This window comes from Notolabrus celidotus, chromosome 12 (genome assembly GCF_009762535.1).
Source record: "Notolabrus celidotus isolate fNotCel1 chromosome 12, fNotCel1.pri, whole genome shotgun sequence".
NCBI lineage: Eukaryota > Metazoa > Chordata > Actinopteri > Labriformes > Labridae > Notolabrus > Notolabrus celidotus.
The window spans coordinates 13,491,936-13,516,760 of record NC_048283.1 but is presented as its reverse complement, the minus strand read 5'-3'; the positions used below and the strand labels follow the sequence as shown (position 1 = coordinate 13,516,760).

The 24,825-nt window shown below is 38.2% G+C and overlaps 2 protein-coding genes across 5 annotated transcripts in view; both read left to right on the top strand.

Annotated features, from left to right (window-relative positions):
* clstn3 (calsyntenin 3) overlaps positions 1 to 4,270 on the top strand; it is a 35,170-nt gene extending 30,900 nt beyond the window's left edge. For all 3 annotated transcript variants that reach the window (XM_034697223.1, XM_034697224.1, XM_034697225.1), the window contains 2 exons: positions 1,939 to 2,123; positions 2,216 to 4,270. In XM_034697223.1, the coding sequence (XP_034553114.1) occupies positions 1,939 to 2,123; positions 2,216 to 2,365 (335 nt within the window). In that variant the 3' untranslated portion in view covers positions 2,366 to 4,270. The remainder of the gene's footprint in view (positions 1 to 1,938; positions 2,124 to 2,215) is intronic.
* Positions 4,271 to 7,673: 3,403 nt separating this feature from the next.
* pex5 (peroxisomal biogenesis factor 5) lies at positions 7,674 to 23,430 on the top strand. Of its 2 annotated transcripts, XM_034697247.1 has the most exons (16): positions 7,674 to 7,915; positions 13,171 to 13,327; positions 13,423 to 13,461; positions 13,625 to 13,742; positions 13,876 to 14,022; positions 14,257 to 14,341; positions 15,874 to 15,964; positions 16,216 to 16,338; positions 19,087 to 19,170; positions 20,065 to 20,184; positions 20,375 to 20,518; positions 20,628 to 20,698; positions 21,186 to 21,407; positions 21,515 to 21,680; positions 21,771 to 21,928; positions 22,224 to 23,430. In XM_034697247.1, exons 2-16 carry the CDS (start codon positions 13,214 to 13,216, stop codon positions 22,468 to 22,470), a joined length of 1,929 nt encoding a protein of 642 aa, XP_034553138.1. In that variant the 5' UTR covers positions 7,674 to 7,915; positions 13,171 to 13,213; the 3' UTR covers positions 22,471 to 23,430. The 2 variants fall into 2 exon arrangements, with proteins under 2 accessions (XP_034553138.1, XP_034553139.1); XM_034697248.1 differs by lacking the exon at positions 16,216 to 16,338.
* Positions 23,431 to 24,825: the final 1,395 nt, after the last annotated feature.

Sequence of the window (24,825 nt, the reverse complement as noted above, 5' to 3'; positions counted from 1 at the left end):
CAACTACGAATTTATTATCACGGCTCCTGTATGAAACAGATTTCACACCATCGATCTTGCAGCCTAGTTGTTTAAGCACATACAACACAAAGGATTCTGTGATTTGGTAACCTGTGGAATGTCAGGCTCATCTCATCCAAAATTGTTTCAAGTCTCTTTTGTGCTTTGACTAACAGTGAGGAGAAAAATGTCATCAAAGAGATAGGATGATGTGTTGGGATCAAAGTTAGAAATAACGAGATAACAAATTGAAAACAGCAAGAGCTAACACTAAATATTATACCATTATGTTAACAGTTCACGCATCATAAAGATGACCTTCAAATTTTGAGACCTCTAGTGGTGCTGTGGAGCTAATTAACTATGTAAATAGTGTTTATCACATACAGGAGAACACACATGTGTGAAATGTGTGAAACACCTACTGATTTAGGGGTGTCACTGTTAATACTCTAAGGTATGCAGGAACGTGTCAGTATAGACAGACACAAAGAAGATGTGAACAATGCTGGATTCATGGTACTTTAAAAAAACCTGATTTGCAGACACACAACCAAAACTTTTGTTTGTTAATGAGAAAACTCTTTCCTCTCAGCTAAAAGAAACACAATTTTAAAGCCTTGGAACTGAAACCTAAAACTACAGTCTTTAGATTTAATCCTGGAGCGAGAGACAACCAGGAAATCTAATCAGGCAGGCAGGTGTCTAAACACACAGATTTAAAAGTAATCATAAGGCTGGTATAAAGAACTCTGTGCACGGCAGGTGGTCTAACAAAGAGTTATATAATGGTCTGCTGTTTCATTTGTACAACACTTACAGCCACACTGATGTTAGAATTATTAGTTGAATTCTGTTGCCTGCACTAACACCAAGACTTTCACCTTCAATCCCATGTGCACTGTATTTGGATATAGCCATGAGATCCCTTTACTTAAAGGAAATTCTCTTGAAATAATAGTGTTCACCTCCTTAATAGCCCAGCGTCTTATACTTCTTTCCTGGAAAGCACAATCACCACCCAGCTTCACCAGATGGATTACAGACACCATGTATTTTCTTAAACTTGAAAAAATAAAATATATCTTAAATTGTTCCTTACACAATTTTAGTAAGACATGGACCCCCTTTTTAAAATATTATGACAGCTTACAAGTCCCTCTGAATAGAAATGAACAATAGCAGAGTAGAAGATTGGATGTCAGTTTTTATTTTTTTTATTTATTCATTTATTTTCTCTTCCTTTTCCAATTTCAAATCAAATTCCAATTTCTTTTTTTTATTATTATTATTCGTTTTTTTTGTGTGTATGTGTGTTTACTTATTTATTATTGTTATTTATATTTTTACTAATGAACTATCTTATTTCCCCTTTTGCTTACTTACATATTATGTAAAATCTGGGATGTGGGGTTGAAGGGAGGGCTGGGAAGGGGAATGGCAACCTTAAATAATGCAGCAGCTGTTCTATGTTTTGGGTTTTTTTTTATGTGTTTACCAGAAATGTATGCTGCAAGCAAAATGTATCATGATTAAGCCTATGGAAAACTCAATAAAAAAAGTAAAAGAGACTTTCACCTTCAAAGATGTGATTAATTGGATAAATGTGCTGTTTTTTATAGTTTCTCACCCAGAGCGGGGCAGATTTTTGAGCAGATGCTGGTCAACTCAAAGATAGTCAATATTGGGGTCGATATATTTTTAAACTAGACTTATGAATAAAAAAAGGCATCAATGAGCTTAAGGGGGTGTGGCAGACAGGAAGTGAAGCATGCACTTTTTACAGCTGTTGATAAACAATGAAGCTCTATAGTCAAAGTTGAATAAGCTTAATATAAATTATTAGGATCCATTTATTTTTGTGTTTTTAATGAGATTGCTAAATATTATAATAATATGGATCACCACTGAGCTTTCCTTCCTTTGACTTTTTTACAGTGGTGCCAGGAGCAGCCACTGTCATCATAATGGTGTGTGTTGGTTTCCTGGTTGTCATGGTGATCCTGGGAGTGTTCCGAATTCGCTCCATCCACCGCCGTGGGGAAGGTTCCAGGGGCGGAGCTAAGGAAGGGAGCAGCCAATGGGACGACTCTGCCCTCACCATCATCGTCAACCCCATGGAGGTAAATTCAACACTTCTATCTTTTGTTGATTTGAAATGCTGAGGAGACAAAGTGAGAACACCTCTTAACGTCCTGCTTCCACCTGCACACAGTCCTACGAGTCTCGCATGGGCATCTCTGCGGACACAGAGGGAGAAGGAGAGGAAGACGAGGAGGTAGCGGAGTCACCTGACGACGCTAGCGACGACCAGCGAATCATCATCAAGAAGGAGGGGAGGGACGGAAACACCCGCCGCTACTGAGCCGCCAGTTCTCATGGAAACCACAAACCGGCTCACCAGTCACACACTCCAACACGTTTTAATATCGACGACTGCTGACACCACTAGTATAAGGAATGTATGCTTACAAACACAACGCACAACACAGTCACTGTAATACACCTGACACTCGACGCCATATGTGACCTATAGCCAACAAAGGGCCAATTTTTCTCCACTTAAATGTTCTATGGCACAATGTATACAGTTCATGTAATTTAACCGCCTGAGCAAAACCCACCAAAAAATATGTGGTGCACCAGTTTTTAATCACAAGATGGTAATGTGTCTGTATAGTGTATTACTGGTTGAATGAGACTGCTTTTGTTTAAAAAAGAAAAAAAGATTGTATTTTATCTTTTGTTATTGAACATAGAATGAAATCTATACAAAGTGAAACCTGGAACAACATGCAGGCTGTGAGGCAAAGATACAAAGCCTTTATCCCCACTTTTCTCTGCACTCCCCTTATTAGACTCCAGAAGTCTGTGCACAAGCTCTCTGCAATCCCCCTCTCAACACATTCCTTTACAGCCGCAGAGCAAAGTCAGTGAGGTCAGAAATTCATTCATAAAAAAAAAAAAACTTAAAAGAAACACTACGCTTGCAGTTTTTTTTTTTTTCATCTGGTATTGTGGCTCATTTAGTGCTTCAGCTCCTGACTAAGTTTTACACTGGGCTGGTGTTAAACTGACATTTCCAAGGACTATCAAACTCACACCTCATTCTTTACATAAACTCTGCAATACTCCAAAAATACAACATAAAAAGCCTACAAGTGTTGAGTCCATTCATCATCATTACGGGTTCAAATTGGAATCTCTGCAAAGTTTCAGTTTGTGTCTCTAAATGACTAACAACATATTTCAACAAACCTGGTGCAACCTCACCTCTAACCCACTCCTCACAGTGACCACAGGAATGTCTCTTAATGACTCTCACTGCACTCTTTCACTCACTGCACATTGCTCTTACAATTACTGCAAGACGTCACGTGCAAAAAAAAAAAAAAAGAGTCACACACACACACACACACACACACACACACACATACACACAGACACTACACACTCCATAATGCTACTACCCCTGCTGTTTCCAGAATGTCCGCTCAGCTTGGGCAGTTTTGATTGTATTGATTGTAATGAATTTTCTGTACATACAGTGATGAATATTATAATATTGTTATTACTATTATTATTATTGCAGCCACACTTTAAAGAGGGAGCAGATTCTGATTTACTTTTTCCCCCCGCTCCATTATTTAAGTGACCACTTTTACAGCATCAGAAAACAGTAAATTAATGATAATAATAGTAGTAGTGATAAGGATGATAATCCCTGGCTTGATGAGTGTCTCTTAAGTTGTGTGTAATATTGTTGTAATTTAAGAACTTGTCAATATCTGAATCACAGAAAAATGGAGGGCACATTGTTGCGATACTTAGACACGTCTCACTCATTTCATCTGTCACATTTTTTCTGTAACTTTTTCACGATTCAAATCCAAACTGTTTTTATTTTTTCACTCCATGCAATATCTTCAGTTCAATGAATGTACAACTATGTGCTTCTCCTCACCTTACCCCCCCACCCCCTCTGCTTTTCCCCTCACCTCTCCCTCTGTGTCTCTTGCTGTCTGTCTGTGTAGCCTATCAATGTGCAGTGCTAAACCTGTCAGTAAATAAAGCCTGTTGTTTTTGACTGTGATGTTAAGGAGGAAGAAAACATTGCATTGATTAATAACTTATATTATTACTATGTTACTATCAGAAAATTACCTGTAATTAATGATACAATGATGACATGGATTATGCTGACTAATTGTTATTGAGAACTGTCAGAAAACATTACAAAATTCATAATAAAAACACTATATGACGTCTCCACGAGCGGGCTTTCTTGTTAGAGTAGAGCACTTATATTGTGAACGACGATATTAAATTTTCTTATTGTTGGATTATAACATCACAAGCATACTGACTATGCCAAAATACTTCCTGTGTACAGTATACCCTGTATTAAACTGTCATGCACAGTGGTCGAGCACACACTAGAATTTACATTTTATGTTTCCTAATACGTCTAGCCTATTAACATTCCAGTAGATTAAATTGTACTTTATAACCTCTGGAATACAATTTGCATTTCCATTTAAGATCCAAAACAAAAAAACTCTCGTAAAAATGTAAGTTACTACTTTTCTAGATTTCAAGCAAAACAACAGCATGTAAAGTAACTAAAACACACTCAAGCTCCACCAGCTTAAACAATGAATTACTGCACACAAACTACACATTGCTTCACTAAAAATAGGACAACATGTATAACCATTTGTGGTGATAGTATTCAAATACTTAAGTAGAAATTAAAGCAGCATTTATGATATTAGATAACTCATTTACATGCCAATGTTCTGAATTGTTAAAGTGCAAAAACATGTATATCTAATGTTTGGAATAAAATCTCTTATTATGCAGCATGGTCAACGAGAGGTTTTTACTACATTGATACTGATCTTTAATTTTGTCAAGAGTAATTCACTGTTGCAGCTCATTGTGAAGTTAAATCTGACAGTTATATTGTATGTAATTTAAGTCATAAAATCGAACCATGTTTTTGAAATGTTGCCGTTTGCACAAGTTTCTTTAACACACCATATGTACTTTTTTACAGTGTCATTTCCACATGACTGACGGTCAAAATATAAGTAAACAACAGGTCAAAGGCTACATTAAAGACTTTTAGAAGTTACAATAACCTTATGTTTTAATTTCAGCATCTGGAAGGCCTCAGCCTTGGAACTGGGGTGCTTCCAGGGGTGGCCATGCCCCCCCTAAAATCGAATTGGCTACCCCATTAGCCACCCACAAAAACCTCAATGTCACATATTTTCTTTTGGTTAGTACTCTAAATAGTGACTTTGAACAAGCATCTTTTCTTTAGTCTTTCAAGATTTAACCTAAGAAGATTGAAAGGTTGCCGCTCTGTTGTGTTACTTTTTGAATCAAAAAATAAATACAAAGGAACATAAGATATTTTGGATACTTTCATGTTTGAAGTTTAAGTATGGAAATTATTGTAAAAATGCTATTCATCATGCATGTTTACATGCTTAATACAACCCCTACAAGATTTAGGTCCCCAGTTTGGCCACCCCAGTCTACAAAGTCTGGCTTCCCTCTCTGCATGCTTTTTGGTGTCCTTTCATTCTAACATTTTGATATACTAATTCAAAAGCAATTGAATTGTTTAATTAAACATGCAAAGTCTAGGTCGACACTTCAGTTGGAGAGAGCCAAAAGACTGGAAACATTAGAGCCCTGGCTTGGAACGCTCATCCCCTCCACTGTGAGGCAGCAGTGCTAACCATTATTCTAACATCCCACCTTGCAGTTTACTATCACCATAGCAGTCAAAGTAGATATGAGTCATCAAGATAAAAATAATAGATAAATAAATGCAATTAATTTTAGTGTGTGTTCACACTGCACACACCACCTCTTCAAATGTCATTGTCCTGGTTTGGCCACCCAATTGACAAAGGTCTGGCTCTACCCTGATCAGAATATTAATAATTCTGATATACAACAAACATACACACACATATTTATGTGTATAAATAAGTATACAAACTCAATACACTTTTTTCTTCGAATGTAGTATATTTTCACTCATGGCATAGGCAGTGGCAGTTCTGGACCAATTTTACTCTAGGGGGGCAGGCTGGGGCCAAGGGTGTTGTCAGAGGGACACATTCAACCCTGACAAAAGAGACTGAGAAGGGCGAGGACCGGCTGAGAACAAACTGGCAAATCATCAGTGTATCCCTATATACTAGACATATAGACTACTGTGTACTATATCAAAATGCAGACTGACAGCAGCTGTTTGGCTGTTTACACTTAACATGAGTCCCTTAGCGCTCTAAGGGACTGGAACCAAGTGCCACACAAATGTTCCACCTGTAACATTGTATACCGAAGCTTTTTTTATTTTATATTTGTTTGGAGGGGGGCCACAGGGGGGTCCAGGTTCAGTTTTACAGGGGCACTGGCCCCTGTTGGCCCCTCCCCAGAACCGCCACTGGGCATAGGCAGTATAGGCAAATTCTAGGGGCGCAGGCCGTCCATAGGGGGCGCCGCCTGCACCCTAAATGAGTGAGGAAGAAAATTTGAAGATAAAAGGAAAAAGAATATTGTTTACCTAATAGTGTTTGGGGTTAAATTGCGGAAAGATACCAGTAAAAATTTAAAATCTTGTGATTCACTTTTGGTTTTAAAAATAATGGTATGCAAATCAGTTTTTGAAGTCTTTAAGTGTTAATGGTTTACTTGTTTTTGTTTTTGTTGTTTTCTTTACACTTTGGAAGCTGTTAGCTTAATTAGATAGAAAATGTAGGCTATGCTTAAATAAGAATTCTCCTTCTGCATTTTCAGTCATCACTTAATACATGACTGTTACTTTGATGAAATTGTCAACTATAATAATAATAATAATGATAATAATAATAAAGTTTATTTGTAAAGCACTTATCAGACAGACATTAGAAAGTGCTTTACATCATAAAAACTCACAATAAAGAGAACAAAGCATGGGGGGTATATGGGCTGGCAAGACAATATTAGAGGAACAGCTGAAGAAAAAAAAAGAGTAAAAGAGAAACTACTAAAAGCAATTAAAACAATAAAACAATTAAAATCAGTAAAACAAATAAAACAATGAGTGAATAGAAGAAAACCATGAATAAAAGTAGATTAAAAATAAATGTAACATCATTATTACAGGAAGGCCTTTTGATAAAAATATGTTTTTAGCTGTGATTTCAAAGAAGATACTGATGCAGCAGGTCATTCCACAGTCCATAAAATGACTGAATACATGCTATTACTATTACATTATGCATTTTTCAAATTGTATAATAATTTTCCTGCTAAATATCAGTGTTATTACCATTTTATTAATGTTCTTTTAGAGGTCATTTTTATTTCTAAATGAAGAAAACATGTAAAACATAAAGCTGGATGTCAGTTGTCTTTCAGTGTAAATGTGATGTGATTGTTGGAGTTGGTTATAATAAAAGGGGCACTAGTTAAAATATTGCCTAGGACACTAAAGGTTAGGGTCAGCTCTGTTTACACCACCTAGGAACTCACTCCATCACTTTTTTAGTGGACTTTGGTCTTCTGCGCAATTCATTTTTTACGTCTTTTGTTTAACTTACGTTGGAGCAGACCTCTCTGCTTTGTTACGTCTGTTTCTGACTCCCTGCCATCTTTCAGCGTAAACCCTTCGTGAATACGGAACTGTCGTCACTTTACGAGACACTCCAAGCGATCGGCAAAGCGTTTTGTGGGTCATGGAGGAGGAAGGTAAATAAAAGACGGAGCTCTCTAAACACGCAGAGGCTGGTCTAACACGGTCACCGGGAGGTCTGACTCTGAGATAGATCCGGTTCTGTTGGCTCTGAAGTAAGAAGACACACCGGAGAGGAGCGACTGTTGGTCCGGCTAACAGCAGCAGCTGTCGGCGGTAAGATGCACATCATGCTCCCCGTCTCTTCATGCCATGTCTCGCCTCATACTACAGGAATGATCTCTGCACTGGCCCTACTGGAGCTAGCATGCTAACACCATGAGCTAACGAGAGCGTCAGCCTCTATTGTTGTAAACAGGAGAAGACATCACTGGCTCTTTAAATCTTCTAAGTTTGTGTTGCATTTCAATGTTCATGTTTCTACATTAGAGAGGATCTGATGAGGAGCTTTTACTGAGCTGGTGTTACTGTTTCTGCATGAGCCAGTTAGCTGTGCTGACAAGCAGTGCTACCAGATACTGATTTGACATATTATGACAGGACTTTAAAACCAGCAGGTTAACAACAAGAAGCTAGCAGTGGGTCACATTCAGGTGTGTTAGGTTTGATATGACATTTGTTTATATTAGTCCAAACCAAATCGGATTATATGAGCATGTTCAAGGGAGGGAACAACCTCTGTGCACAGGTAATGTATCTGTTTTGTGATCATTTTTTATTGTAATTTCTGCAGTTACATACAAACATAGATTGCCAAGGAACATACAGAATTAAAAAAAAACCAAAAACAACAACAAACAAACACCAAAGGGCCAGAAGTAGAAGGGAGAAAATGAAGAGTTTATTTGCAATAAAAGATAACTCCGTTTTTATATATTTTCAAAAAACACATTTCTTTTTTATATAGATTCCTGATAAAGTTATATTTTCAAGATACCTCTGATTAGTAAAGTCATTTTGACCTAGTCAAAGCAACCCAACCTCAGTTGATAATACCAGAAGCTAGCAATAAAAAAACTATACATTTTTAAACATATTTTTAATGTTTTAAAAGTGAGTTAACTGTTTTTGCAAATTAACCCTCCTGTTTATGTTCGTTTCTCTGGAACAGCAATAATGTTCCTGGGTCAATTTGACCCAATACACATTTTTTTAAATCTAATTTCTAACTCCATTACTGACCATTTAAATGAAGATTTAGTCCATTGGTGTTCTTTAACTCTCACAGATCATGGTTCAATGAGGATAACTCACTCGTTTTTCATTAAAATTCATGTTAAAACTTTTTGTAATGTACATTGGAAAGACCTAAATATAAATACAATAGTTTTACATGACACAGATTTTTGTTAATTTTGTTTTACATTTTTTAATTTTTATGAAGTGATGTTGATAAATTAACACGACACTCTTCTGTCACATGCTGCCCAGATTTCTATGCTGCATTTAGCTGGTTTGGAAGGCATATATTGACTAAAATAGACTTTAAAAAGGGTCAATTTGATCTGCAACATAACAGGTTAACTCTTCAAATTCATATGTTGTGGTAATGTGGTGAAGTTATGTCGAGGTGTGTGCATGTGGGTATGTCAGAGAAACTGTGTGAGGGGATTGCTCAGTTCAGCAAGTTCTTAAGATCTTCCACTGTAACACACCATAGCTGAGTTTCTGTTTAGGATTATGGTATGTAATGGTGAAGTGAGCCTGGTGATACAGTGCACTACCTGTGACAGTGTTAGTATTAATATCTTTTTGTAATCCTCTTACATTAAGCCTTATCATATCACAGAAGCTGCTTGAATAAGTATGAAGATAATATTAAATCTACAGTCCAGGTGAGGCCCTGTGAATGATTATGAAGTCCACCTGTAGAATGGACGCTCTTACTGTTGTTTGACATATTTTTCAAGTGAACACAGCTAGAGTGGATTAGACAAGGACTTCATTTTCTATTTTTGACAGCTCATTATGCAAATTTGAATGTTGCATGTCCCTGCAGGGGGGTTAGACAAGTTGAGTAGGCCAGCATGTGCAGCAGTTTGTCATGTGTTCATCTCTGAGCCTGGATGTAGGTCAGTGAGATGAGCAGCAGGGCTTCATAGACCACTCAAAATTATTTTTAGTATTCATATTTTGGGGCTAAATCATAAACAGGAGGATTTCTCTTGTTGTCTTATTTGGAGAAACAGTTGAGTGATTATAGAATAGCTAACATGAAATGAAATGAAATATTGATGCTGTGATATGCTGCCATGTCTGAGTGTCAATTTTGTTGTTTTGATACGCGTCCCCTTCCTTTCCTTCATTCAGATCCCCTTTAGCTGCAACTAACGCAGCAGCTACTCTTTCTGGGGTCCACATAAAACAAACATAACATACAAAATAAACACAAAAATAAAAAAAATAAACACAAAAAATACAAAACTGAAAATGCTACAAACATGAAAAACAAGAACAGAAAAATGCTACAAACAGAAAATACAACAACTGAATATACTACAAATGTAAGATACAACAACCGAAAATGCTACAAACCTAAAATAGAAAAAATTAAAATGCTTCAAACATGCAATAAAAAAACCCAGGATATTCACTAAAGTTCATTAAAATTAATTAATATTAGGGGTATTATTAAGGTGTTCCTTTTAAGAGTTTTTTAAAACTGTCTTTACTTGAGGCTTCAATTATAGTAACTGGTAAATTATTCCACATTTTAACGGCTCTATACGTAACAGATCTGCTTCTCTTGTTGTCTTATTTGGAGAAACAGTTGAGTGATTTATAGAATAGCTAGCATGAAATGAAATGAAATATTGATGCTGTGATATGCTACCAGGTCTGAGTGTCAATTTTGTTGCTTTGATACCTGTCCTTTCCTTTCCTTTCCTTTCCTTTCCTTTCCTTTCCTTTCCTTTCCTTTCCTTTCCTTTCCTTTCCTTTCCTTTCCTTTCCTTTTCTTTTCTTTCCTTTCCTTTCCTTTCCTTTCCTTTCCTTTCTTTTTTTCCTTTCCTTTTCTTTTCTTTCCTTTCCTTTCCTTTCCTTTCCTTTCCTTTTCTTTCCTTTCCTTTCCTTTCCTTTCTTTTTTTCCTTTCCTTTTCTTTCGTTTCGTTTCGTTTCGTTTCCTTTCCTTTCTTTTTTTCCTTTCCTTTTCTTTTCTTTCCTTTCCTTTTCTTTTCTTTCCTTTCCTTTCCTTTCCTTTATTCGGATCCCCTTTAGCTGTAACTAACGCAGCAGCTACTCTTCCTGGGGTCCACATACAACAAACATAACATACAAAATATACATGAAATACAAAACTGAAATTGCAACAAACATGAATTACAAAAACAGAAAAATGCTACAAACAGAAAATACAACAACTGAATATACTACAAATGTAAGATACAACAACTGCAAATGCTACAAACATAAGGTAGAAAAACTGAAAACTGAAGATGCTACAAACCTAAAATAGAAAAAATGAAAATGCTTCAAACATGCAATAAAAAACCCTCCAGGATGTTCACTAAAATTAATTAAAATTAATTAATATTAGGGTTATTATTAAGGTGTTCCTTTGAGAGTCTTTAAAACTGACTTTACTGGGGGGCTTCAATTATAGTAACTGGTAAATTTTTCCACATTGTAATTGCTCTATACATAACAGATGTGCTCACTGCATCAGTCCTATCAACGTCCTAGCCAAAATGTTAATACTGACACATATTCATCACAGCTTTATCCTGCTATAAGCATTCACAGTTAACCTGCAGTATTGTAATAGAAAAAACTACATGATGTACACACTCTATCTCAATCAGCAGCATGATATGCTTTCCAACCATTTTATTTAAGTAGCTATCAGCTTCCCTCTTATAGTGCCAGTTCAGTGGAGGGGAATAAAAATATCATGCACTTCATATTGTTATGGCAATGTTGCACAATATTATCACACATCACATATTTTTTCATATCATGCAGGCCTAATTTTCACCAATGGTAAATTACTTTGTGATAACAGTGTGCTTCAGAAAACAAAACAGACACCATCAGACTTTCAGAATTAGCTTTTTAATTTGTTATTGACTTAATTTGTCTGGTCGTACCATAATAGTATCGAGGCTCAACACACAGCCCTTCACAATGCTAGTCATAGTCTGTTATTTTGGTGATAACAATACAGCAGTACAGCTTTAAATGTCATCTTTGTTTTCGCTTAGTTACGGCTGTAGTGCATTTAAAAGCTGACGTCCCCTGAACTCATCAGACTATCTGTGTGAAATGTGCAGTGGACCTGTCTGCCTGCTGTGCCGTCACATCCACATTATTAACAGTTCAACCCTAAGCCAGGAAATGACACGGAAAACAGCAGATGGAGCTTGATTTCGGTTACGTGACATGAGACTATCGGGGCAGTTTTTGGGCACCCTTAAGATTTCACATGGTTTGATTGTCAGCCTAAAAGAGGCCAAATGGTGAAGAGGTGATGGAAAACAACACACTTTTTGGTGTGTTTAGTTGTACAATTAATACATATTGGGTTTTTTTCCCTAGAAAATTGGTTTTATTATAATATAATAATAATAATAATAATAATAATACTTTATTTATATAGCACTTTTAAGTACAGGTAACAAAGTGCTTCACAGTGGGGAATAAACTGGACCCTGTGGAGGTGGTGGCTGACAGGAGAATTATGGCCAATCTGTTGTCTTTGATGAACATTTCTTTTTTTTATATATATTCTTGTTGAATTTTTTTTACTGTACACCATCTTGTTTGCTGCTGTAACTCCATGAATTTCCCCGTTGTGGGAGGAATAAAGGAGTATCTTATCTTATCTTATCTTTAAAGCAAGAAGAAGCGCACAGCAAAATTGAGCGATACAAAATAAAATGAATAAAAAAACTAAAAAGCATGCAAGCTTATAAAACAGACCCTTAAAAACAGAGTTAAAATTAAATAAAATCACACAATAAAAGCTTACCTGTAAAAATGTGTTTTCAGTAATGACATAAAACACAGGACTGACTCTGCAAGTCTGATCTCCTCTGGCAGGCTGTTCCAGAGTGTAGGAGCCCTGACTGAAAAAGACCTGACCCCTTTGGTTTTCAGTCGGGTCCTTGGAACAGCTAACAGAGCACTGCCAGAGGATCTCAGACTGCGTCCAGATTTGTAGGAGGATAAAAGCTCAGAGATATATAGAGGGGCAAGTCCATGTTGCGCTTTAAAAGTCAGTAAAATAATCTTAAAATCAATCCTAAAATCAACATCAAGGCACAACGCTTCTTTCTTTTTTCCGCATCATTTAAAAAAGTGACCTGAACAGCTGTCACCTTAATTGGGGAGTAAACTGTGATAATGTGCAATTCATCTTTAAAGTCTAAGTTGATTAACTAACTAGTATCATGCATTCCTTGAGCTCAGACTGTATATTTTGGTTTTTCTAAAAACCTAAATGTGATAATGCATCTGTCCAAATCTCTTCTCAGTTCTCAGGTGTTCTGGTTGGGTTTGCCTTATCTTTGTGTTGCCATGGCGATGAGGGAGTTGGTGGAGGCAGAATGTGGTGGAGCCAATCCCCTCATGAAGCTGACCGGTCATATGACCAAGGAAGGGGGGGCATGGCGGCACCGCTCAACACCTACAGTGAGTAATTTGTAGATATCCATTAGCAGAATTTACTCGCTCAAAGAACATCCAGTGTTTCAGTCTTTTACATAATTTTTCCCTCTTTTCCTTAGATCCCCCCTGCTGCCATTGAAATTGCAACTGAGGAAGAGGTGAGGGCTGCTGTTCATCATGTTGTGTTGACTGTTTAACTGTGTTTAGTAGTAATGGTGTAATAAAAGTTCCCCCCTCTACACCCAGAGCTTCTTAAAACATTCTCCAATCATCACAGGACTCTTTGGTAGCTGCAGTAAGATGTTTTTGTTTTTGCTCCAGCTGGTGAATGAGTTCCTTCAGGCCCCCCCACGACCCCCACACACATTCGACATGGGTCAGCTGTTGGAGGAAATGCAGCAAATTGACCAGCAGAGCTTCAGACAAGCTCCACAGAGAGGTACCCTACTTAGATACTGTTTTTGCACACATGTTCATGTTCTACCTTAAATGTTTGCATGAATGAGTGAGCTTTAAATGCACACAAACACACTGTTGCAGCACTGAAAGCGCTACATTTCCCCATGTCACAGCTCCAGATGTGGCAGCATTGGCTCTCTCGGGTGACTGGGCAGCTGAATTCCTCGCAGGACCTGACTCTGCCTCTGCTCCAGGCCTCGCCGCTCTGGGTGATGCAGCAGATGCTGATTGGACGAAAGAATTCATCGCTGAGGCTGCAGGTAGCTTGAGTTTGATGTAACTCCTCTTTCTTTTCGTGTCTCCCTCCCAAAGCTCAGGCTTCACTTGGTGAACACTGAAAATCTGTGGAATCATCAGCTGTCTGTCATGTGTCATCAGTTTTTCTGACATCAGAGCAAACTTGCTTGGGGGGGGGGAACCTTTTATTTTTGTGCTGTCTGTGATTTCATGATGCCCACCATTTGTTTGATTCCTCTTTTGTTTTCTGTGCTCAGATCCTGGACGCTGGGCCGAGGAATATCTGGAGCAGTCAGAGGAGAAGTTGTGGCTGGGAGATCTGGGAGACAAAGAGAACGAATGGTTAGAACAGGGGGACGGGGACATGAAGGGCACAAAATCTACTTACATCTTTTCAGATATTAAGATTTTTTTTTTTTTCCTGACATATTTTTTGCCATTTCAATTTTCTGAATTCTGGCTTTTGCAATTCAAGCACATTTTATCATCAATGACATTTTCTAATCTGATGGATTAAAGTGGTGGATTATTAAGATTTAGACAATTTCAAAATGCTACAAAAAAACAATAGAAGAAGACCTTATGCTTTTTTTGTATCAAAACAAGAGCTTCATGATTTGACCAGCTGACTCGAGGAGCTGAGTTACCTTGTCTTGCTATGAGCTGATTGGTTGTTGAGACATGTCTTACTTACTAAAACCAGCCACTGGTGACTGAAGAAGCTGAATCGTTGGCCAGCCATCAGTGTCTCAGCGCTACAGATTATACAGCTCGGACTTTTCCCACAACATTTAAATGTTTTTTTAGTCTTCACTTTGCTTTAGCTGTGTTTGTTTGAGTGACTTTTTGACGTGACTTCCTGTTTGTGCCTGAGGGACTGAGTCCAAGCTATTGTGAAACACTGACACAAGAGCAGAGGTCAAAAACCTGTAAGTTACAAAACAGACAGCTACATAGTTTCTGTTCTGTTTTGTTTAGGTGATTTGGAGAAAATTGACCATGAAGAGCAAAATTAGGATTTAGTTGATTTCTTTTTAAAAAAAAAATTATTTTCAGAGTGTTGCAAAAAAACATTCTTCACATTTCAATTTACATACAATTATTCATCACAACAGGTATATACTGAAGTCAAACTTGACTTTTGTTTAGACAAAAGCAGCACTCCTTTCTATTTTTTTTTTTTAGCTCCTTCAAACTTCCCCCTTCTCCTCTCCTGATAAAGAAATAAAAAACTGTACAATCCTGACTAAATACCATTTTGGACACATATTGAATCAGTGAGCACAAGGAACAACCCAACATACATTAAATAGTTGTAAAGAAAAATAACTCTTTGATAAAACATCTAACAAAAGTGTGGCCTGGTGCCGTGTGTAAACAGTCTAACAACTGCAGCCAAAAACTTCTGTACAGTAGACTATGGTCTTAGTTATCAACATGACTATTATTTACAGACACACATGGATTTAGTTGATTTCATCTTTATTGAAAAGCACTAAAAATCCTGATGCCTGTACCGTTGAATAAATGCAGATAAAACTACATTGCAGTACATATAGAACACTTGAATACAGAGCACAGGTGGATGAAAGATTGCAGCTTTTATTGCAGAACTGAACTGGGATAATAGTTTTACAGATTGTATGTTTTACAGTTTATAACCTCCTTTTGTTAAGCCTTGTCCAATGATAATGGTTGTATAAAGGCAGGAAGGCAGAATACCTGAACAGAGCCAACATGACCTTTGAGAACTGTTGTATAGTAATTCAAAGCTCAACCATTAGTTTTAATGGGCAATAGGAGTGAATTGGTTCCTCATATCTGCAACACTTTGATTGAATCTAAGAAACAGTGTTTGGTTGTGAATCCTGCAGGACTAAAGAGTATCAACCAGGAGAGGAGCTGAGGCAGACGGCCAATGAACTCGTCTCAAAGGTCGAAGATCCTAAGTTACAAAACACCGAGGTGAGCAGTAGCTTCATGTGTGTCTGACACTAACTGACACCTTTCATTTCTTTTTACATTTCTGTCACCATATCTTTCTACTTCTCTTTTCTTTAAACATTTACGTAAAGTAGATCTTTGGGAACACAGTACTTTGGTAATGTTGATTTATTTTAGAAAGCAGCTTTATATCAGTATAAGTCTGAATTTAAAAAAAACGTAGTGGTAATGCTAAATGCCTTCATGCTGTCATTCTTCTTTTCGTTGTGTAGTTCCTGCGATTCATTAGGCAGATTGGAGAGGGCAGTGTGACAGTGGAGAGCAGAACAGACAAACAGCTCACAGATAAAGCTCAGGCCCAGGAGGCTCAGAACTGGGCCTCCAACCTCAACCAGGTACGAGTCACTGCCCACTGAAGAGGGGGTCATGGTTGAAACTGGGATTACACTGTGGAAGCACACTGGTTCATATTGCACAGTAGAGATGATGCCTTGTGTGTCTCATCACCCCAGCATCTGATGAAGGGTAATATTTTCCAAAAGTATAACCAAAAGAAACCACTGCACTCTCTGTAACATGAAGCCAGAGGCTGCACAGCTTTACAGATGGGATTTGTTCAGCAAAGAGAAGACTCTTATATCTCTCTGCTTCTCTTTTAATGTAGTTTTAAATGTGTCAAAGCAAACTCCACTTATTCCCATCTTGACTCAGTTTTCCCTCAGCTCTTGATTATTCAGGGATTTGAAGTGATTACTGTATACAGTCAAAGCATAAAAAGAGCTGATACTAGTTTTTAGATTTTGATTGGAATTTCTACTGAAATCTTAAATCTATGGAAGCCCAGTAAGGCCAAGAGAAGGGAATGCATACAAGTTAAGATTTGGAGAAAAAATAACTTAAAAATTCAAAATTCAAAATGATTAAATGTTCAATTTAATTCTTTAATTTCTTGTTTATCATTTTGACTTCCCCCCTCATGCATTGCATCATTCTGTTTGGTGCTTTTTTTAAAAAAAAAAAATGTTCCTCGAAGCAAGTTAATAGATATAATGACAAACCTGAAATGACTCCACAAATTGTAAGATATTTAGTCAAAGTATTAAATGTATGTTATCAAGGGGAGAAAAGAATGCCTGAATAATTTTATAGGGGAGAACGGGGTTGGTCGTCACACTTTTTACTGTTTTTACTGTTTTGATGATTGCACTGTTTTGATGATTGCTCATCATCAAAACATCTTTCAATAGTCATTCCTACATTAAGTTGAAGCTTAAAGTGTTGGCTTGAAATGTGCACCCCTCTCATTTTCCAACTCATTACTACACTTCACTATCAAAGACACTCTGACACATTGTGACAACCAACCCCATCATGGGGATGGTTGACACACACTATGGGGATGGTTGTCACACACTATGGGGTTGGTTGTCACACACTATGGGGTTGGTTGTCACAATTGTATTTCAATGGGAAAAAACTTTTACAAAAAGGTAAAAAGGCAAAACTAAATTTGAAAGTTTAATTGCACTGACAAGTGATAGGCCTACATAACTTAATGCATTTTAACATAAAATGAGCAAGGAACATGAACAGGAAACACATCTTTAGGCCAGCCTATATAACAACATAAAGAACAAAACAAATAGGCCTAACAATAATGGCCGACTCAACTAGGCTACATGCAGTCACTGTCTGAGTTACAGTGATGGCACATGTAGGGTCTGCGCACTACAACTCATTTCACCATGCATAATTTTGCCAACATAGGCCAAAGAGAATGTGACGACCAACCCCAACTGGAATTTTTTGCTAGCATCAAGGCTAACAACCATCTAACAACTACTTAGCTAGACTAATAAAAATCTAAACTATAGCTTTCCCCTCACACTTTGTAAGGGTAACACTTGTTTTGTTATAAACCCATTGTTAAAAGCCTAGAAGAAAAATACTGAGGAGCTGAATATTTACAATTTGACATGAAGAACACAAAAAGTCCTCTCATCTCAAGTTCAGCTGTCTTACTCCAGAGAAGACTATGTAGGTGAGCTCTGATCCTAATTCTGGAAATATCCATACCCCAGTTTGAGAGACAGTGCCCTCTGATGGCGAGATATAACGAGTGTGCCAACCAACCCGTGTGACAACCATCCCCGTTCTCCCCTACTCTTAAAGAAAAAAAATATATAAATATATATCTATATTTGGAGTTTAATCTACTCAACCCTTTTGGCTGGAGCTGCATTGACTGTCATGGGTGCAGAAATAAAACGGGAGGGTTCTTCTAAAATGCTCTCCAACTCATTGTTTGACCTATCATTACTAATTATTTTTATGTGTATCATTTTCATCTATTGTTTCTTATCTTGGTGGAAATGGGCTTCCATGTTGTGCTGTGGATGTGTAGCTCTCGGTCCTGTGTATGATGAATAATCTGTTCACCATGGCTCCATTGTACTTACTGCCATCTAACTATGACATCTATACTTCCCATTTTTTGACCTGCCTTCCAACTCTCGGCTTCCCATTCCCTTAATTAACCGCCATCCATCTACTCCTCTTACAACTTTAATTATTCCGTCCACCCCTCCAAAAAAATGCTCCCTGCTTACCACTCCCTCTTCCTCAAAACATCGCCCCCATTCCCCACTGCCACTGCCACCTCCTCCTCCTCGCCTCCTGCCATAGTTCCTGACGGAGACGGGGGGAGGCAGTCTTCCCTTGGAACCCAAAGAGAGGAATGAGAAGACTGAAAAAGTTAAAGCTAAACAAGCAGAGCAGTGGGCCAGAGTCGTCAGGCAGGTAGGACCTCTGTGGTCTCTGCAGCGAGAGGTGTTTTATTTCTAGTTGCAAAATGCTATATCTAAGTTTCCACCAGTTTTTAACCCTGTTATATGCATAAGCAGTAACATACAGCACACTCAGCATTAAATACTTGTTTGGATTCAGTAGTTATTAAAGAAGAAATGAGTAGGAGAAAATAAGCTATTACAGGTGTTGTTTTTTCTGTCATCTTTTCCTTCTTTCCACTCACTTTCCCTTATGCTTTTCCTTTTTTTAACTTCACCATCCTCAGATTAAATAACTTTTTTTTTTGTAGCCACCAAGTGTGGGCTCAAGTAAACTACTGTCATTGCTGTGTTCAGGTGTCTGAAGAGTCGGCTGAAGCCTGGGTGGATGAGTTCGCCACAGCAGGACCCGATTTCCAAGAAGCTAAAGCTGCAGTGGAGGTAAGGAAAGAATCAATGAGCCAGAGCCAAAGATGAAGCACTGAAATATTAATTAACAGCAGTGGTTTTGTTGAGGTTAAAGCACACTGATGATCTGTAAGTTTAAGGATTGAAAATAGGAAGTAAATGAATCCTTTATGTCAAAAAATCCATCCCTCATCTTTCCCCTTAGATGTAAACACCATGGACATGCCCCCGTCTGTCCATCAACCCTCCTGTTATGTTCGTTTCTCTGGAACAGCAATAATGTTCCTGGGTCAATTTGACCCGGGGCATATTCAATTATCCAAAAGTGTCAGAACCCCAAAGAACACCAATACACATTTTTTCAAAACTATTTTTTAACTCCATTACTAACCATTAAAATCAAGTTTAGTTCATTGGTGTTCTTTAATTCTCACAGATCATGGTTCAATGAGGATAACTCACTCGTTTTTCATTCAAATTAATGTTGAATTTTTTTAAATGTACATTGGAAAGCCCTAAATATAAATACAATAGTTTTACACAACATAGATTTTTATTTTTTTTATTTTTTTTATCTTTTTATTTTTATGAAGTGATGTTGATAAATGAACAGGACACCTCTTCTGTCACATGCTGCCAGATTTTTATGCTGCATTTAGCTGGTTTAGGTAGCTGCCTAAAATAGACTTTTAAAAAAGGGTCAATTTGACCCACAACATAACAGGAGGGTTAAATGGTCAAATATGTCTGAATTAAATATGATACAAGGAGACTGTGAAGCTGATAAGGTGTGTGTGTGTGTGTGTGTGTGTGTGTGTGTGTGTGTGTGTGTGTGTGTGTGTGTGTGTGTGTGTGTGTGTGTGTGTGTGTGTGTGTGTGTGTGTGTGTGTGTGTGTGTGTGTGTGTGTGTGTGTGCCTTTTTGTCAGAGCGATGTGGATTTCTGGGAGAAGCTGCAGCAGGAGTGGGAGGAGATGGCTAAGAGAGATGCAGAGAGCCACCCCTGGCTGTCTGACTTCGATCAGCTACTCAACAGTTCTTATGACAAGGTAACTGTAAACCTGCCCAGCAGAGACATCTGCAGAGAAACCCAGTCTCTTTGACATGTATGAGGATTTCAGCATTTCTCAGCTTTCTAAAACAACATGATATGCGTTATGCTAATACTTTTAATATGCCTGATTGTGCATGATTCTCTGTTATTAACACCATGTCTTTGTGTCCTCCTGTTTGTGTTAGGGTTACCAGTTTGAAGAGGAGAACCCCTACCTATCCCACCCTGACCCCCTGTCAGAGGGGGTGAAGAGGATGGAGGCAGGGGACATCCCGGGCGCCGTACGTTTCTTTGAAAGTGCTGTACAGAAGGAACCAGACAACCAACTGGTGAGTCCCTCCCAGCCTGACGTTGCATTTCCAAATTTATAGATATTTGTTTCAGGCAGTCGTAATAAAGCTGTAATGTTTGTACTGCTCTGTTTTCATTAAATTGCAGGCTTGGCAATATTTGGGAACCTGTCAGGCTGAAAATGAGCAAGAATTTGCTGCTATCAGCGCCCTCCGCAGGTGGGAGATCAGAATTGTGAAATGCTTGTACAAACGTGACCTCAGTTGGCTGAGAAGTTACTGTCCCTCTGCAGGATTTTTTTTATTGTTTTCACCTGTTTTCTTGTTTGAAACTGTTTGATTTTAGTTTGATGGCCTCAATGGCTTTAGGTCTCACTTCTGTCTCATGAAATATTTTAAGTGAGAATTTCAAACAAATGCAAAACAACACAAGTTGTCAATCGTCATTTGATTCTATCATTTTCCTTTTTGAATAGGAATGTTTTGCAATCCTCCTGCTCATGTTTTTATGCATTTCCCAACTTCAGATTCTACTTACCTCTCTGTTGACATGTTCAGTTTAAAATCTAATAACCAAATGTAATTGTATAGTCTGAAACAATCAAGTATTCAACATTTTAAAATCATCTCTTCATTCTAAATGACAAGCTAACACGCTGCCTGCTGACTTATTTCTCCTCTACCCTGGCCTGTCTTTTCTTATTAGATGTATAGAGCTGAAGAATGACAACCTGACAGCTCTGATGGCGTTGGCTGTCAGCTTCACTAACGAATCGCTGCACAGGCAGGCCTGTGAGACTCTCCGTGATTGGCTGAAGCACAACCCAAAATATCGTTCTGTGTGGGAGCAGAGTGAGAGCGAACGCCAGAAGGAGGGTGCCAGAGAGAGGGACAAGGAGAGGGAGAGGTTCGGGTCACTGCTGCCGGAGTAAGTTTTCAGTAAATGTGGGAATCAGATTTACAAACAACCCTACACACTTTTTATTCTGTGTCTACATCTACGTCTTTTTCATTCCTCTCATTTCCACACTTTAGATCTTTGTTTACAGATGTCCAGTCCCTGTTCCTGCATGCAGCAAACTCTGACCCCGCCCAGGTTGACCCCCAGCTGCAGTGTGGTCTGGGAGTTCTGTTCAACCTCAGTGGGGAGTATGACAAGGCAGTGGACTGTTTCAGCGCCGCTCTCTCCGTCACACCACAGGTCAGAGGGAGGCCTCAGACACTGTCATCTGTCTTAACTCGTCATGCTCTGTTTAATCTGATCATTCTATTTCTTATTTTGTCTCATCAGGACTACCTGCTGTGGAATAAGTTGGGTGCAACGCTCGCCAATGGCAGCCGTTCAGAGGAGGCAGTGGCCGCCTACAGGAGAGCTCTGGAACTGCAGCCTGGCTTTGTCCGCAGCCGCTACAACTTGGGAATCAGTTGTGTGAACCTAGGAGCACACAGGTAAGGGGGGAAACCTAAATGTAATGTCCCAACAGTTTGACCACAACTGAGTTAGTTTTCAGATTTAAAGAGATACTTTTGGTTATAGTTACAGCTCTACCAAAACATCTTACTGCCTGCTCACTATATATTAATGATTTTTACCCATTTCAAACTAACATAAACACGCTGAATAAATCCATTAAACTCTTCTGCTTTGGTACAAGCATGAGCACATATTTGTGTGATAAATATAGAGCAAAAGATAAAATTAGCTGTAGTTCATCTGTCTTGCCTGGCTCTCCTTTGTCCTCAGAGAGGCGGTGGAACACTTCCTGGAGGCTCTGTCTCTACAGCGTCAAGCCGCCGGGGATGGTGCAAGAGCAGTGAGGGGACCCGGAGGCGCAGCAGCCACCATGATGTCTGACAACATCTGGTCCACCCTGCGCATGGCTCTTAGCATGATGGGAGAGAGCTCTCTGTACGCTGCTGCTGATCGACGGGACTTAGACACGTTGTTGGCTCATTTCTGCCAGAGAGAGGTAGAAGGTGGGACCGAATGAGGACCAGCCAGGGGGGAGCTCATCGAGTGTGAGTGTGTTTCACTGGGAGGAAAATGTCTGGGTGACTGATTAAAGCGGTGGGGAATCAGATTTGTGCAGAGAAAAGGAAGAGGAAGACACTGTGAATAATCAACCAACCTTGAGATGTCATCTTGTGGTTAGTTTCCCTCTGAAGACTTCTTCAAATATTGCAGTATTAGTTTCTACCTGGAAGATGCAGCCTACAGTAATGTTACTGTGTCCTACATGTCTGACCGTCCTCGCCTTTCCCACTACTCTGTTTATCCAGAGAACCCCATTTAATGGCATGTCAACTTGATTTTTAATGTGTTCTCAATGAAGAAGGGGAATGAAGAATGACTGAATCCATTCTGTATTCAGTAGATGATCATGTTTATCATGATACTGAGTGCCCTCACAACCTCTGGTTGTATGTTAAACTGTGTATTCACTACAATTGTGTAGATATGAGGTACAATATTGCTTTGACATTTAAAGAGTACTGCTTTGTATCAAAAGTGCCCCTAAGAGAAGGCCGGTCCAGAGTACAAAGTCTAATCACGTGCTACAGCAGCTTGGTTTTTTTACACTTTATTTAATTTTTTAGCAATCATTTATCAGCCAGGATAATGAACTGACAACCAGCGGGACTGTTACTGTTATGATAAGTTGTATGTGAACAGTCTGTGTGTGTGAATGTGTGTTTTTTGGACGAGTGGGTGATAATAATTGGATAAGATCATATAATTGTAACATTGTTGAGAATACTGTCTCTGGGCTCCTCCCTCTCCTGCTTTTTTCATACCGCCCTTGTAAAACAATTTGCTTCATTGTAAAATACTGCTATATGCATATTGTGTATTGTAACATAATTGTTGCACTATAATTGTTTTCAGGTTAGTTAAACCCTGACTGCAATGTTTAATATAATGTTCAGCAATAAAGCTTTGATTCCAAACAGCTGTTTTGTGCTTTCTGTGTCTGAACTAACAACAAAAAAACAGGCTTGGTTAAATATGAGGAGCTGAAATCAAATAACAGATGGTAGTTTGAATGAGATTGAATTGCACTAGCAATGCAAATAATAATTACTCAGTATAATAAATAACAGCAGGTTTTGCAATCAGACTTGTATAACAGCTTTATTTTGTAGTAATAATGAAAAGAATGTAGTGTTTTAGGGAATTTGTCAGGTAAAAAGTAGACTGTGGACATATGAATCAATTTAAAAACATGCTAAATAATTTTCAGTAAGCTGTAAAAGTATACCAGGATTGTAAATGAGTGTGGCATGTAAGGTTACAACCAGTGGTGGACAGTAACAAAGTAAATTTACTTGAGTACAGTACTTAAGTACATTTTTTGAGTATATGTACTTTACTTGAGTATTATTTCTTTGGGGAACATATTACTTTTACTCCACTACATTCAGAAGACAATGATTGTACTTTTTACTCCACTACATTTCTATCAGTGCTCTAGTTACTCACTATTTCTGCTTTGAAGTCAGCTCATGAACTTCCTTCTCTTTTCTGAAATCTGATCCCACAGTTGAATGTGGAGCACAGAGCAAATTTCACTCAGAATTTATTTAAAGGTGGTAGTGATGGCTATAGATCTCCACCTGAGCACCCATGGCCATATCTTCAGCCCGTGTTAGAGGTTTTTGAAATGAAGAATGATACGTATCGTTTGAAATGTTATGTATCGTTTGAAATGTTCTCCCTGTTTCCCACTGTGCTCAAACATACAAACATTAACTGACCAACCTGAGAAAGCATGTTGAGCTACGTAACAATTGTTTCATTCCAGATGAACATTTCAAACTAAGTTGTCTGTGCTTGGAGTAACTTAGTTTCTGTTTTTATTCCATGGTATAGTTTTTAGAGATTTCAAGTAATGGTTTCTATATAAACAGAATGTAACAGAATGTACTCCTATGTATTCTTAACTTCACATATTTATTGTGAAAATACAATGTTTTAACGTTTTTCAAGAAGTACTTTGAATACTTAAGTATTTTTAAAAGCAAGTACTTCAGTACTTGAAGTCAAGTAATAATCTGACAGAGCAACTGTCACTTGTATTAGAGTAATATTTGACCAGGAGGATCTATACTTTGACTTAAGTAATGAAGCTGTGTACTTTGTCCACCACTGTTTACAACGTTGACACACCAATGCTCGAAGTAAACTCTACTTTAGTTGAACAATGTGGTAATATATGCTTTATTATGCTTCCCTCCGTTGGTCTTAGAATTGTCCCAACTTGAAATCCGTTATTTACTTGGGTCTCGTGTCTTTGGGAGTGGCATGTTTCAGAAGGACAGCTCTAACGTTACATTTAAGCGTTTCA